This window comes from Megalobrama amblycephala, linkage group LG7, assembly GCF_018812025.1.
Source record: "Megalobrama amblycephala isolate DHTTF-2021 linkage group LG7, ASM1881202v1, whole genome shotgun sequence".
Lineage (NCBI taxonomy): Eukaryota > Metazoa > Chordata > Actinopteri > Cypriniformes > Xenocyprididae > Megalobrama > Megalobrama amblycephala.
The window spans coordinates 54,823,179-54,840,434 of NC_063050.1; the positions used below are offsets into that span (position 1 = coordinate 54,823,179).

Below are 17,256 nucleotides of genomic sequence, written 5' to 3' on the forward strand. Positions count from 1 at the left end.
AAAATGTGTGATTCTGCCCCGAGTCCTGTCTCTTCTCAGAACCAAAACATTCTTGGCGGCAATTTGTCTCCTCTACCAATCTTAATCTCGCGTCTATCAAGAACAGTCAGACCAATAGAAAACTTCGATTTCACCAGACGACGTTTCTGATTGGCTGACACATTGCAGTAGGCGGGTTATCATGGCACTTTTCTCAAGGGCTCGGGCGATACAGTAGTACCGATAACCATCACTTGGTAGGATTTTCCCATCCAAAATAAATGCAATTTCGGTCGTAAATAACAAATATTTAATAAACCATAACGTTTGTCTAAACCGGAAAGTGAACGGCTGCCTATATGGATGGATAACCTGGTGTTATTTAACTGTGTTTTTGTCGCTGTAAAGGACCGCAAGCTAACGTGCTAATTTTCATCTGTTGAGGATCAGTGACCAGACTGAGGATATACATCAATAACATATTTACAAGTCATATGTTTTACTCATATAAGTCATATTAAAACACGTACTAGTTAGAGAGACTGGTAACCAGCGGTATCTGATGTTTAGGTGATGGTAGAGAGCTGGTTAAAGGAGCGAGGGCGGCTGTCTGTCATTAATGTGCAGATATTCATTTCGCCTGGTGTTGTTTTTGTGTGAAGTTTCGGTTAGTTGTTAGTTTATGATGGCTCCTCAGAAATACTCGGCTCAGGTGATGAACTGTAAAGCCAATGGTGCTGTATACCCGTCCACTGGCGTGAGCTCACTCAAGAAGCCCAAGATGGAGCAGCTGCAGGCCGACCATGAGCTCTTCCTGCAGGCCTTTGAGAGTGAGTTCACATCTGTCTCATTTAGCGCACAAAGTTAAACCATTAGCTCTTCCTGAAAGAGAATACATTAACAGACTCACATCTGTCAAAAGACAGGATCATGACAAAGTGCTATGCCATTAGATACCTGGACCTTGGATTAAAGTCAAGTCCTTGGATTTATCTTTATCTTGGGTTTATTATTTATAACAAGTAATAACTGATTTTGATGGCACTTAATTAAAACCAATTTATTGTAGATGAAAGATTTAAAAGTGACATATAAGTTGTCACTTAACAGAGTAAACTTTATAATACTGTGTTGTTTTTAATACTTTTGCATTTTTCCTTCAGAGCCTACTCAAATTTACAGATTCCTTCGAACAAGGAACTTAATAGCTGTAAGTATACCTTTATAAGTTAATAAAAGGCTTAACACTGAATTTACATTAACAGTTAAGTTGAGTCTGGTTGTACTTGGTTTTAGTTTTCTTTCTTGCTCTTTCACAGCCGATATTACTTCACAGGACCCTTACCTTTATGTCTCATAGAAACTCACGAACAAATGCCAAAAGGTGGGTCCTCTCAATGTTTTAATAATTGTGACCCAAAAATCTGCTTTGCTTAGCTCTCTTAAAGTGTATTTATTGAATAAACTGTTCTTTTTTTCTTCAGGAAAGCATTCAAAGTGGATGACTTGCTGTCCAGTGTGGAGAGAATGAAAGGGGAGCCGGAGTCTCAGAGGTATTGGTTTTCTACTGATGTTTTGCAAGCTGTGTTCTGACAAATGTGAGCCTAAAGGACCACACAACTTTTAAAATCTGAACAGTTTTTTTTTTTTTTTAAGTAATAGGCCTTGTACTAAGGGTGGGAATCACAGGGTACCACACAATACGATACGATACGATACACGATACATGACTTATGATACCGATAATATCACGATACAGCAATTCTGTGATAATCGATAAATTGCTATACAATCCTATAATGATACATCACGATATGTCTAACAGTGAAAACAAAATCCCTGTGAAAAGGTTAAGTGTAGGTTCTGTCTTTATTCAAGTCCAAATTGTTTGAAAACAAAACAAAAAGTTCTGTAAATTAAATTTAACATTTTAAGTAAATTAAACATTTTATCCTTGTACACTTGCTGACTTTGTAAATGGCAACACAGGAAAAACTGGGCATTTTACACTAAAAAACTGACTTTCAAGTCTTTCTGAACACAATAAGCTAATGCAGAAACATGTGCCTCATTACTAGGAGACACATGACAAATGAAAGCAATATGTATTCTAAAACTCGCTCAAAACATCAAACATGTTTTATTTCTTCCAGCTGGATAAAATCATAGTCTGAATCGAAAAATCGACCATACATTACGCAATTTTCTGTGAAATCTGTCAACACCAACTGCCCAAATTTGCTGACTGGTTCTGACTTTCAGCAAATAGTGTTGAATCTGGGCAAAAGTTGTGTAGTGTATTGCAGCCATAAACTGGATTGTTAGATATAGCAGTTTTGTCCCAATGAGCTTGGGAAAGGCGCTTCATAAATAAAACTTATTGTTGTTTTCAGAATGACTGTGTTTTAGAGTGAATAAATAGTTTTCATTGAAAATTGTGTTATAGGATCATTTGGTTCCAGATGGTGTTTTTTAGTTGTTTCATTTGTGATTTCAGTTTGACTTCACATCTGCAACTGACATTCACTGGATTTTTTCACAAGAATGGTTAGTCTAAATCTGCCTGAAGTATATCAATGTGTCTGAATTATCATCTTAATGTACAATTATCATTTTAGGGTTCTAATATAATTTTGTTTCTTTACCAGATAAGCCATGTCAAAACTCAGAAAATGATCAAAACTCAGTTTCACTTGAGGTGCTACTTGTCAAAGTCTGTCATAAAAAGCGTAAGGTGAGCCTCTCTTTACTTAGATGTGTTATTGCATTAAAATTTACAGGTGGAGAAAACAATAGTTAAAAAATGTATGCTGATTTTAAGATCATAACTTTTTTTTTGTTATGTTGGTCATTTTGCTTCCTCAGGATGTCAGCTGCCCTATAAAGCAAGTGCCTACGGGGAAAAAGCAGGTGCCTTTGAACCCGGATCTCAGCCAAACCAAGCCTGGTGCCTTCCCTTCACTGCTGGTGTCCAGCAATGAGTTTGAGCCCAGTAACAGTCACATGGTCAAATCCTATTCTCTTCTCTTCAGGGTGTCTCGCACAGGCAAAAGAGACCCCAATGGCTTCATCAACTGTGAGGCGGATGAGAATATCGGTGAGTGGCAGTGTAGGTACACAGTGTTTGACATCTTTTTGAAAAGTGTAGAATGCTGTGGAAAAGCTCTGCACCCATCCTAATCTGTTTCATGGCTTGAGTGTTAAGCTAAAGGGATAGTTCATCCAAAAAAATAAAAAAAATAATGTAATTTACTCACCCTCTTGTTCCAAACCTGTACGACTTTCTTCTGTGGAATGCAAAAATTGTTTTGAAAAATGTCTTCTTTTTTGTCTATACAAAGTCAGTCATTGGGGTCCAGTGTTCTTTGGATCCCATTGACTTTCATTATATGCACAAAACAGTTTTTCAAAATATTGTGTTCCACAGAATTAAGAAAGAAAAAGTCCTACAGGTTTGGAATGACATGGGGGTGAGGAAAAGATGACAGCATTTCCATTTTTGGGTGAACTTTCGCTTTACTATCCATGAATCAGGGAGAGGGATGGCAATTTAAGGAGTATCATTTTTTTCAGAAAATCTGATGGTGAGTGACTGACTGAAATCGAACCTTTTCTGTCATCTCTCCATGATGATGCATGAATTGGTGCGAAGAGCAATTAAAGTTAGCACCCTACATTTTCAAACATAGTCAATACAGTTAATTGCGCACTGCCCACTGCAGTTGTCGTAGCCTCAGCCTCACAAATGCTAGGCCGGAACAAAATGGAAGAAAACAGTCTTAATGATTTTATCTGTAGATGTAAAAGAGGAACTCCCATCCAGAAAGAAGAGATCCTTATCACACAGAGGTGATGGAGAGACCACAGAAACATTTGTTGCTCAGATGACTGTTTTCGATAAAAACCGGTTAGTAACTTCTGAAAGAGCTAGAAAAAAAATACATGCTGTTCCTTATGTGACACATGATAGCTGATTAAAAACTATTATCCTTCAGACGGTTGCAACTGCTGGATGGAGAGTATGAGGTTTCCATGCAACAGATAGAAGACTGTCCAGTCAGCAAGAAGAGGGCCACATGGGAAACCATACTGGATGGAAAGGTTGGTCTGCGAAAAATAAGCTGTGAATTTTCCTGTCAAGCATTTGAAGTTCTGAACAAAACAAGTGGGGAGTTATTTGGCAGTGTTTTTAAAATTTGTCAAAAATCCTGAAGTTTTCTTGGTTTAAATCCCATATTTATATAGCTGTATAGATTTCATTCAGTGGCGATGTAGATTGCAATTGTTGATTCTTGTATTTTGAAGAGGTTGCCCCCATTTGAGACCTTCTCTCAGGGACCCACTTTGCAGTTCACCCTTCGCTGGACAGGTGACCCCAGTGACCCTTCAACGGCCCCTGTGGCCAAACCTCTCTCCACCCGCAATTCTGACACCAGCACCACAGAGAGCAGACCCAGCACTCTCCGACCTGCACCTGTTGGTAAGGAAGCAAGGGCCTGCTTGCTAGCATCTGATCTTGCAGGGCTCGAAAATAATGACTGCCTAATGGCCCGAGGCAAGTGTAAACGTCACTCGGGACAGTTGACGGAACGGGCCAGTGATACATGGTCTGTGCAGCTCTCAAAGTGACAGCAGCCTAATGAGTTTTTAATGTTAATAAAACAACAAACGTTAGTCGATGAGAAGAGGCTTAGTTGTCCAAAATTGTATTAATCGTTTAGTCACAGGGAAAAAAAAAAAAACTCCACAGGAAGTGGCAAAGTCACACTATCCGTGAGGAACAGTCCGTTAACAGCGGGTCCTTGTGGTAAATACAGTATGTCGGGCAGGAAATTCAAATGTTTGCCTATCATCCATCGACTTCAGATCATTTGAAAGATGTAAGTAACTTGGCCTTTTTGCTTTAACATTAACTTAGATAAATGTTCACTATTATTAGGTGCATATTCAAGTGTTATGACACGTTCTAAAAAAAGGGCTACACGTGAATATTTCGGATGTTAAACGGGAATCCAGAGACAACAAGAGAGGATCTTATGTTTTGTTGTCACCAAAGACACCAAAACATAAGATCCACAAAAAGCAGTTTATTAAGGTTGAATGAAAAATAATTAAATCAAGGAGCCATGGCTTCAGTATGCCCCAGTGCCAAAATAATAAACAAAATAGACTTATAAATAAAACATGAATAAATAAAATAATCAGGAAAAACAAAAATTACAAAGAATCTTCTCTAACTCCCTATAAATAAACAGTAGCTAAAGTATTAGCAGGCTTACTGCATGACATGGAGGTACTGGCGCAATCACTTGCAACACTCTGTGTCACAATAATAAACCAAAACTCAGTGTATAGGCTATTTCCCTCACAGACATGAGATAACTATGGTAAGCTTTTAAAGGTGCTGTAGAACGTGTTTTCAAAAGATGTTATATAAGTTTAAGGGGTTCCCTTGAATGTGTCTGTGAAGTTTCAGCTCAAAATACCACATAGATATTTTTTTTTTAATTCATTTTTTTAACTGCCTATTTTGGGGCATCATTAAATATGCGCCGATTCAGGCTGCAGTCCCTTTAAATTTTCGGAGCTCTCGCTTGCCTTAAACAGCATAAACAAAGTTCACGCAGCTAATATAACCCTCAAAATGGATCTTTACAAAGTGTTCGTCATGCAACATGTCTAATCGCGTAAGTATGGTATTTATTTGGATGTTTACATTTGATTCTAAATGAGTTTGATAGTATGCTCCATGGCTAAATCTAACATTACTCACTGTTGGAAAGATTTATAAATAATGAAATTGTTTATGAATTATACAGACTGCAAGTGTTTAAAAAATGAAAATAACCACAGTCTTGTCTCCGTGAATACAATAAGAAACAATGGTAACTTTAACCACATTTAACAGTACATTAGCAACATGCTAACGAAACATTTAGAAAGACAATTTACAAATATCACTAAAAATATCATGATATTATGGATCATGTCAGTTATTATTGCTCCATCTGCCATTTTTCGCTATTGTCCTTGCTTGCTTACCTAGTCTGATGATTCAGCTGTGCAGCTCCAGACGTTAATACTGGCTTGTGTAATGCCTTGAACATGAGCTGGCATATGCAAATATTGGGGGCATACATATTAATGATCCCGACTGTTATGTATGTTTTTTGGAGGTCTTTTAAACAAATGAGATTTATATAAGAAGGAGGAAACAATGGTGTTTGAGACTCACTGTATGTCATTTCCATGTACTGAACTCTTGTTATTCAATTATGCCAAGATAAATTCAATTTTTAATTCTAGGGCACCTTTAAATGTCTACTTTTAAATTAACCAATTCAAATCAAAAACAAACACTCTCTAATTATGTCATCTTTATGAAAGGTGCATTTCTCTCTAAATGCACATTCATGCTACCATGGAGATGAGAGTCAGCATCGTCAGATTCATCTTTGCAGCTGACACTGACTCAGAAAACACTAGTTTGTTAATAAATAATTAAAATGTGTCCTACACATTTGGAATTGGCTATATATTACGCCTATATATATTAAAAGTTCATTTATGGTTTAGTATTCCCCCCAGTATATATTCAAGTAATGAAATCAATATAAATGTGATTAATCGACTAATGGCTTAAATGAACAACTACTAGTCGACTAGAAATATCTTAAGTCCTAATTTATGCAATTGCTCGTAATTTGATTATTTGTTCTTATTTTATTACTGCCAGTTTAATTGTCTTTAACAGTATATGAAATTTATATGAGTTAGGCTAGTATTTTTTGGTGTTATGACCTTTTTATTAAGTTTATGGGTCAAAAAAAAAAAAAAAGAAAAGAAAAGAAAAGAAAGGGAAAAACAGTAACTAGGCCTATTTTATTTATTACTTTTTTGTGGTGGGGCCAGTGAACATTTTGGCAGGGCAAGTAAAAATTTGAACCAAGAAAAAATCCTTCGCGTTGAGCCCTGTCTTGTATACGTTTGTTAGCAACCATGGACTGCTTGGTCTGAAAACATACAAAATTCTTATCTGATGACTATAATCATAAACATAATGCAGGATCTGATGACGCAGAATTTGCTTTCTTTCAATGTTTTTAGTTTTGGTGAGGTTTCTCATATATAATATCTAATCAAGATCGAACGGAGAATATAGTTGTTTAATGTTTTATTCTCTCAGCCGTGAAGGATTCAGTGAGCACCAGCATACAGACCAGGAGAGAGCAGTCCCCCTGTGAACCCAGACAGAAACTACGCATCTTTTACCAGGTAGAAATTTTGAACTCTTTATGATGGTACATTTATGTAAATTGCACTCTTTAAAAGGGCTATATCTAAGAATTTTCATGTATTAATAGCTTTTTTATTGCCAATGTGTGAACAGCTTGTAATGAAACTTATGGTGTACTCACACAAGGCATGGTTGCCTTTACTGAGCCCGAGCTCGATTGTCCCCCCCTCCCCACTCTCCCGCTGGCCTGCACTTCACACTGAACTTAACGTTCCGAGCCGGAGCACGCTTACGTCATATACGATGCAACTTTTTGAATGGAAGAAAACAGGAAGAAATGCACAGATACTGCCTAATATATTTATCATTTATGCCGCGCAGCGATTTTCACTTGCACGTATCAGAGGATTATTACAGCAGGTGACGTTAATGGTGGAATTTAAAGCTTTACTTGCAAACTACAATTTCTGTTCATCAAGGTGAGAATCAGACCCATTATAAACCCAAATACACTCGAATTAATTACATGAATTGATAAGTGTACTATCAGAGTAGTAATAAAGATGTTTGCCATCGTAATGATGACAGTAGCGCACACAAAAGTAGTAGCTGTTCTGTGCTCAGGCACGGTTTGCGCTCACACTGCATGCGAACCTCGCTCGAGCCCAACCGAACCATGCTCTGGCCCACCTCTTCCAAGAGGGGCAGGGCCGGCTAAATTAACTGCGCCAGGGCACGGAACGGAGCACTCACACTTGTCAAACGAACCAGGCTTTGAGGGTCAAACGCGCTCAGGCACGGTTCAGAGTGCCTAGTGTGAGTGTACCCTTAAATGTCCCTTCCTAGGCTGTCTGTGAAAGTCTGTAGACTGATTTTTATGTGACAGACTTGGGATGTTTTTGCCAGGAAAATCTAAAGGATGTGATGTTTTTGCATGCTTCTGAGAGCCTCTCTTCCATTCTGTCACATGAAACGAATGCTTATACAATGTTTAGGATAATGCAATTCTGTACTGTAATGTCAATAATGTCATGCAAAGAAAAGGTATAGTTGATTAATTCAAACTATAGCCTCGCATAGCCAGATTTATAGTCTATAGTCTCTAATATACTTTATAATCAAACTATCATAACAGAATAATTTTAATGACCTCTTCTGTCAACATGATGCCGGTGAATTGCAGAGCTGGTGCAAACATATACACATTGCTATAATCAGATGATATCTTAAATGCTGTTTTTCCACCGCTGTCATTTTTGTTGTGTTTCTTTTGTTTTTGAGAGGAAAGTGCACAGCACATATTTACATATTCATCTAAACTTCGCTCTCAGCAGCGTGGATGGCATCTGGATGTTCATTATCAGTATATCACTGCCAAGGTTTTCTAACTTCTTTTTACTCTAAGCAAAGAATAAAATAGAACATCGCTGTGAGTATATCGAGGTCTTGAATCACGTTCAGTCTCATGTACGTTTGTTGCGTGTCCATGAATGCAAACATGAGCAATAAGTCGCTGGCTGCAGTTCACTTAAGTGCACTTAATGGCCACCAGTGTCACTAATAACAAGGGTTTCTAAATTCTACATACAGCCCCTTAAAAGTACATTGTATATTACCAAATAGAAAACACAATTTACACTTAAAGGGTTAGTCCACCCAAAAATGAAAATGTCATTTATTACTCACCCAGTGAAGCCTTCATAGCTAGCAAAGACATTTCCTCTCTCAAGATCCATTAATGTACTAAAAACATATTTAAATTAGTTCATGTGAGTACAGTGGTTCAATATTAATATTATAGAGCGATGAGAATATTTTTGGTGCACCAAAAAAACAAAATAACGACTTATATAGTGATGGCCAATTTCAAAACACTGCTTCAGGAAACTTCAGAGCGTTATGAATCAGCGTATCGAATCATGATTTGGATCGCGTGTCAAACCGCCAAACTGCTGAAATCACGTGACTTTGGTGTTCCGAACCGCTGATTCGACACGCTGATTCATAATGCTCCGAAGCTTCCTGAAGCAGTGTTTTGAAATCGGCTATCACTATATAAGTCGTTATTTTGTTTTTTTGGCGCACCAAAAATATTCTCGTCGCTTTATAATATTAATATTGAACCACTATACTCACATGAACTGGTTTAAATATGTTTTTAGTACCTTTATGGATCTTGAGAGAGGAAATGTCATTGCTGGCTATGCAGGCCTCACGGAGCCATCGTATTTCAACAAAAAATCTTAATTTGCGTTCCGAAGATTAACAAAGGTCTTACGGGTGTGGGACAGCATGAGGATGAGTAATAAATGACAGAATTTTCATTTTTGGGTGAACTAAACCTTTAAGGTTTACTGGAGAACCAGTTGTAATGTAAATTTGAAAATCTTGAACTTTATGCATCTTTGTTTTTTTTGTTTGTTTGTCCACAGTTTCTGTACAACAATAACACTCGTCAGCAAACAGAGGCCAGAGACGACCTGCATTGTCCTTGGTGCACGCTCAACTGCCGTAAACTCTACAGTCTGCTGAAACACCTCAAACTCTCCCACAGTAGATTCATCTTTAACTATGTGGTGAGAACAGAAGGATACTGAAATTAATCTCTGCCTGCTTCGTTTCAAAAGATGAATACAACAGTTGTATAAGTTTAATACTTAGTGTAACAGTTACTTATTTTAATTTTATAATTTCGTGGATAGTTTCTGTATGTATGAAAAGTTTTATTAGAATAAGAACTTAGAGGGATCATGCTATAATTGGTTGTGTCTTTAATTTCATAGACAATTTCAAGAATTCAGTCACATGACTAAAATTTTTCTCTGTTTTCCAGCCTCATCCTAAAGGTGCTCGGATAGACGTTTCCATAAATGAGTGCTATGACGGCTCATATGTCGGCAATCCACAAGACATCCACAGCCAGCCTGGGTTTGCCTTCAGCCGCAACGGCCCTGTTAAAAGGACAGCTGTCACCCACATACTTGTTTGTCGGTATGAAATAGGTCTAAATGTGTCCATGTATTTTGGGGGAAAAAAGTCACCATGAAACCAAAATTGACAATTCTTAATTGTTATAAATGATTTATCTGTGCAAGTCATAATTTAAAAAGTAAAAAAAATGGCACGAGGGCCGGGCAGTACGCTTGTCCAGTACCAGATAAGAAGAATCCTTCCCCTTCCAGCAACCTGTCAATCACATTAAAACAATTGTAGCAGTTAGCAAATGACAGTGATCAGTTCCCAATGAACGAAATCAAGTCCCACCTACGTTTTTTTTCCTCGTCCCTGAAGTTGTTTTACTAAGATATGTCACAATAGTGAAGAAGAGACTACCACAATTTCCGTTTAATTTTGACTTTAAACCTATGTTGTAATCAATAAGTGTGTTTCAATCACTGACAACTATTTAAAATCAGCTCAATTGATTTTTAAATTGTCTTCAGTTTTGTTGTCAAAATATATACAGATTGTGCACATTGAATAAGCCAGAATGCCGGTAAAGGTTTTTACATAGAACAGAATTGGGGTAAGTCAAGTCACCTTTATTTATATAGCACTTTATTATGGAGTCAAATTAATGCCTTAAAGTTTTGCACAAAAATAAAGTTTTGCAAAACACAAAAAAGAACTGAGCAATAAAAAAATGTTTTGCAAGCAAAAATAAAGAATTGCAAAGGAAAAATAAAGTATTGAGCAGAAAAAAAATAAGTTTTGCAAACAAAAATAATAAATTGCAAAATAAAATAAAGTAGTGCAAAAATAAAAATATAATCAATCACAAAAATCAATGACAGCTGTAATCCTATTTTATCTTTGCCACATATTTTTCATGCTCAAACCTACTAAATCATTTGCAACGCTCATTTTATTCTGCGTTTCAGTCAAGCGTGCGCTCACAATACCGGTTTTCTTTTGCGCTGCACTTTTCTGTGCGGATCTCTTTATGGCACTGGTTTGACGTGGGGGTGGAGTCAAGAAACGGGGGCACGCCCCCGCGAAATGCATTGGAGGGAAGCGTATCGGCGACAGGTGAAATAATTCTTTGACATGGTTAAAAATAATGAATGGTTTGTTTTTGTTGGTTTGTTTAGCATATGTTGTCGCCGATTACGACCCCCTCCAATGCATTTCTTATAGTAATATGACCCGTTGCTCTCTGTCTCACTGCCTGTATCCACTTTTGTGTCCTTAAACATTCGTTTTTTGGGGTCGACAGCTTATAAAAACTTATTTCTGGGTTTTTTAGCTTGTTAGCTGTACACCTTGTCACACAGCAGCTTTTAGGCATTGTTCTGTTTTTGTAATGAGTCAGAAAAGACAAGAAGGCAGCCTGGAGACGGTTGGATTGTTTTTCCCCGGTGGATTTCAGATTATAATAAATGCGCTCTGTCTCTATGCTTGATCTGTTCTGTTCCGATCTGCGTCGCCTGCCGATGACGTGTTTCGCGGGGGCGTGCCCCCGTTTCTTGACTCCACCCCCACGTCAAAGCAGTGCCATAAAGAGAACCGCGCAGAAACTTGCAGCGCAAAAGAAAACCGGTATCGTGAGCGCACGCTTGACTGAAACGCAGAATAAAATGAGCGTTGCAAATGATTTAGTAGTTTTGAGCATGAAAAATATGTGGCAAAGATAAAATAGGATTACAGCTGTCATTGATTTTTGTAATTGATTATATTTTTATTTTTGCACTACTTTATTTTATTTTGCAATTTATTATTTTTGTTTGCAAAACTTATTTTTTTCCGCTCAATACTTTATTTTTCCTTTGCTATTCTTTATTTTTGTTTGCAAAACATTTTTTTATTGCTCAATTCTTTTTTGTGTTTTGCAAAACTTTATTTTTGTGCAAAACTTTAAGGCATTAATTTGACTCCATAGGTTCTCTTTATGGCACTGGTTTGACGTGGGGGTGGAGTCAAGAAACGGGGGCACGCCCCCGCGAAACACGTCATCGGCAGGAGACGCAGATCGCAACAGAACAGATCAAGCATAGAGACAGAGCGCATTTATTATAATCTGAAAACCACGCCCACCGGGGGAAAAACAATCCAACCGTCTCTATTGACTTTGTAATGCGTGAGGCTGCCGCCTCGTCTTTTCTGACTCATTACAAAAAACAGAACAATGCCTAAAAGCTGCTGTGTGACAAGGTGTACAGCTAACAAGCTAAAAAACCCAGAAATAAGTTTTTATAAGCTGTCGACCCCAAAAAACGAATGTTTAAGGACACAAAAGTGGATACAGGCAGTGAGACAGAGCACAACAGGTCATATTACTATAAGAAATGCTTTGGAGGGGGTCGTAATTGGCGACAACATATGCTAAACAAACCAACAAAAACAAACCATTCATTATTTTTAACCATGTCAAAGAATTATTTCACCTGTCGCTGATTACGTTCCCCTCCAATGCATTTCGCGGGGGCGTGCCCCCGTTTCTTGACTCCACCCCCACGTCAAACCAGTGCCATAAAGAGATCCGCACAGAACAGTGCAGCGCAAAAGAAAACCAGTATCGTGAGCGCACGCTTGACTGAAACGCAGAATAAAATGAGCGTTGCAAATGATTTAGTAGGTTTGAGCATGAAAAATATGTGGCAAAGATAAAATAGGATTACAGCTGTCATTGATTTTTGTAATTGATTATATTTTTATTTTTGCACTACTTTATTTTATTTTGCAATTTATTATTTTTGTTTGCAAAACTTATTTTTTTCTGCTCAATACTTTATTTTTCCTTTGCAATTCTTTATTTTTGTTTGCAAAACATTTTTTTATTGCTCAATTCTTTTTTGTGTTTTGCAAAACTTTATTTTTGTGCAAAACTTTAAGGCATTAATTTGACTCCATACTTTATACAATATAGATTGTTTCAAAGCTGCTTTGACAGGGATAAGCAGGAAAATGACAGTCTTTCAGTCTGGTTTTTCTTAAACCATTATGAGTGTTACTTGATTAAAAAAAATAAAAAAAATAAATAAATATTACTGCTTAGGGAATGTACATGACCTTACATGCATGTATTGTTGCTCAGTGTTCTTTTTGCCTATAAAATCAATGGTGCTGCAAGCTCTTAAAGTTTAATACAGATAAATGCAGAACACTCTTGTTTTGTTTATGGTTGTGATGCCAGAATTGTTACCCATGGTTGTTTAATCTCACACTTTCACTTAGGCCAAAGCGAACCAAGCCAAGCCTGTCTGAGTTTTTGGAGTCAGAGGATGGTGAGCCTGAGCAGCAACGGACTTATGTGAGCGGACATAATCGTCTGTATTTCCACAGCGACAGCTGCATGCCCCTCCGTCCGCAGGAGATGGAGGTGGACAGTGAGGATGAAAGGGACCCAGAGTGGCTCAGAGAAAAGACCACCACGGTTAGTTGAGTGGTCAAGCAAGTACCATTCTCAGCACGATTGATTTTTTTGCATTTGAATGGATCAGTTAATGCTCTTTTATGTATTATAAGTCTGGGTAATATATGAAGAAGATCATGCTGTCACTCAATGGAACTTTTCAGTTCATGCATTATGTTTGCACTGATAGTAGTATATTTTGTTTTGCCTGAAGCAAATTGAAGAATTCACAGATGTGAATGAAGGAGAAAAAGAAGTAATGAAATTGTGGAATCTTCACGTTATGAAGAATGGGTAAAAAAATACATTCATATTCTCTTTCATCCTTATATTACTGTTTAAGTAGCTTTAGGACCTTGATCATAATTTACAAAAACACTGTTGCATCTTATTTGCCAACTGTCCATTCTCCAGATTCATTGCTGATAATCAGATGAGTCAGGCAAGCATGCTGTTTGTGGAGAACTGCGGGCCTCACATCATTCGCAGGAATCTGTGTCGGAACTTTCTCCTCCACCTGGTCAACCTGCATGACTTCAACCTGGTCACCATAGCGACCATTGACCGGGCCATGGCGCGTATGAAGGAGATAGAGGAGTCACTTCCTGAACTAGAGGAGGGGCAGGAGTCATCGGATGTCACTTGCAATGGTCACGCAGTGTCCTCGGGTGTTTCACTACATGGCAAACGCACCAAAAGTGGAGTCTCAGACTGACAACTGCTGGTTTTAAAAGAAAAATTATGAACAGAATCATGAGCTCTAGTTTGAACTCAAATTCTCCATACTTATCCCTTGGAATCACTTTATTGTTTTGAGGTCTAGAACTCTCAGCCAGCAGTGCTTCTGTGGCTTAGAACATGAGTTCTATTTCTGATCTGCCCATATTCCCATTTATTAATAAGGAGCCCATTTGAGACTCGATTGTGAGTTAGCTGCTGGTATTATGAACTGACGCAAGTGCTTTTTGAATGAATTAATGCAATTTTTCAATGTTTTCCAGTGCAGTGTGTCATAAACCATTATCATTTCAGCAGTCATGTCTAGGATAATCTTTAGTTTTTTTTTTCTAAAAAAGAAAAAAAAAGAAAAAAAGTGAGTTACTGTAGAATTGGGAGTACTGTTAATCAACATTTTCTGTATACATTTTGACTTTTTTTTTTTTTTTTTTTTTTTTTTTTAAACCACTGTGCGTTCAGTGACTATTTAGCACATAGTAGCACTTGTGTTACTACTTATTCAGTGGCTGTAGACTCAGAATTGTTGAGACATGGACCCTAAGTTGTGATATTCAGGTTTCTCAAGTGGGATTTGAAAGCTAAACAGCTTTGCATTTCCGTTTTTATAACATACAGATGCTCTTTTATCAGATTTAGATTGGACCAATCAATATATAAATTGCATTCTGTCAACAGCTTCTTGTCTCACATGTGGAGTGTGAAGATCCTTCCATCTTAGAATACCTTCTGTGTGTATATTTTTTCTTTTCTTTTTTTCCCCAGTTCTCTTTTTAATTGACTAGCAATATAATGCACACCCCATGAAAGGAGAGCTGCCTGTGTTTGGGCTACAAGAAGTCCTTGTTTCATAAATCTTTGTAAACCAACCTCATTATGCCATTTAGAATGGGGATCAGGAATCATTTTCAGTCCTATGTAGGTCATGTCAAATCGATGTTACTACTGGATATGTGGTTATATAATAGTTTGTTGCTATTATAATGTTCAGATGTTGTACATGCCAAAGTATATCAGATACAGCATCCTTACTCCTTCAATTTGTTTTCTCTGCAAAATGCACAAGTTTGGTGTACACAAGAAAATTATTTACAAATTAAAGATGTGTAAATGCTCGGTTTAAATGGATTTTAACTAATTGTTCTCAATTCAGTTCTCAATGCTATGGGCCCACCTGTTTTTGGAAATTTCAGTGTCATTCTAAACGTGATTCCACGCGAAAAAAAAATTTTTTACAATACTATATAAATACTAGTTTTTATTTATCTGGAGATGGATTTTAGCAGAGCCGTAGAGAGAGAGAGTTGCGACAACTCCATAGACTCCAATGGAACGGTTTTTTACAGCAATGGCGGCTCGTGGAGCCTCTCAATAGTTCCCGGAAGTAGCAGCCGCGCCGTAGAGTTACAGCAGAACAGATCGTTTGTGATGTACTTTTAAAAGGTAAGCCGTTTAAATTATAAGATTTTATAGTATCAGTACATCTGAATCAAATTAACTTGTGTATTAAAGCATGCTAGCTGATATTGCTCACTAAATAAATAGTTCCAGGGGATAGTAGATTAGATAATAGATTAAAACAATTTGTTCATCGTTGTGTAATTAGAGAAAAAGGATTCTAAACGGGGTTAAATATAACTTTGGGGCTTGTGGTGGGTGAAAGTGGTAAAATGAGAATATCCTTATTCCATATTAAATGTACAACCCAGGTGAAAAAATACTATAGTAAATGGTATAATGTTTTTGAACCATACTATAGTAAATTGTAGTATACTATATTATAGTATTTACAACACGTTAATGAATGCTACAGCATACTGCAATATAGTGAACTGATAAACTGTAATAAATACTGTAGTATACTTTAGTTTTTTACTGCAGTACTGTTTTACTGTAGTTTTTTATTGTAGTATAATATACCCTAAAGTTGTAGAAAACTTAGTACAGTATTGGGTAACTTAATTTGTTTATATTACTATAGTTGTTCTATTATCACAGCAACTATAGAATTACCACAACAAATTAATTCAAGTACTTTACTATAGTATGGTTCAAAAACACTATGGTATTTACTATAAATTACTATAGTATTTTTTCACCTGGTAATAAAGAAAAAAAAATCCTTATTTTAGAATTTATATTCGAGAATGTATTGTGAATCTGTCGTCTGTCTATTATGTGTCTATTTTTGGATTGATGGGGAGAGGGAAGTTTATAAGTGAGATTAAAAAAAACAATGCTTAAAAGCAGCAAAAAAAAAAAAAAATTATATATATATAATTACACTAGGCTAAATGGGAAATCATACTAAATACCAACTGTATATTATATACTACTACTGTATTTAATTTCTCCCATTTTGTTTCCTTTTATCTTGCTTTCAAAACAAGCACAAAGGGGATTCAGATCCTGAAGACTCCATGCAATGATGCTGTCACCGCCAGTCTCTGCTCCTTGGATTTTGCAAGCTTTTCCTTGCTCCTTATTTTTAATAAACCTTTAATAAACATAAAAGTTCCCAGTGTTGGTTTTTGTGAAAAAAGGCAGATACAACCTATATATGATTAACACACAACTTGGCGCACAATCTTTAGTTCTATTTAGATTGCTCCTGCTGACTAGAACATAACTTTCTCCTTTCCGTGTCAGTGGGGAAACCATGCATTCATACTGCTTTCTCTGAGTGACTGGATCATCCTCATGCAACACTGCAAACCATAGCGGGGAGACTACAAGAACATGTAGGAAAGGACAGACGAAATGCTTGACATGCAGTTTATTATAAATGTATAAATCCATTGCACTAAATCAGTGCAAAAGTCAATGTGTGTATAATGTTTTATTTTAGAATTGAATATATTGTGTATGAATGTATATATAATATATATAGTATATATAATTGTTAACATTAAGATTAATTAAATTTCACTTAATTAAATTTTACATTTCACTT

At 36.8% G+C, this 17,256-nt stretch overlaps 1 protein-coding gene across 1 annotated transcript; it reads left to right on the forward strand.

Annotated features, from left to right (window-relative positions):
- Positions 1–192: 192 nt before the first annotated feature.
- suz12b (SUZ12 polycomb repressive complex 2 subunit b) lies at positions 193–16,817 on the forward strand. Its single transcript, XM_048198115.1, has 17 exons — positions 193–809; positions 1,143–1,189; positions 1,299–1,363; positions 1,464–1,532; positions 2,477–2,526; positions 2,628–2,713; positions 2,845–3,076; positions 3,778–3,886; positions 3,975–4,080; positions 4,285–4,459; positions 7,166–7,254; positions 9,649–9,792; positions 10,050–10,207; positions 13,391–13,589; positions 13,783–13,862; positions 13,983–15,746; positions 16,694–16,817. The coding sequence occupies exons 1-16, from the start codon at positions 662–664 to the stop codon at positions 14,281–14,283; spliced, it is 2,058 nt and encodes a 685-aa protein (XP_048054072.1). The 5' UTR covers positions 193–661; the 3' UTR covers positions 14,284–15,746; positions 16,694–16,817.
- Positions 16,818–17,256: the final 439 nt, after the last annotated feature.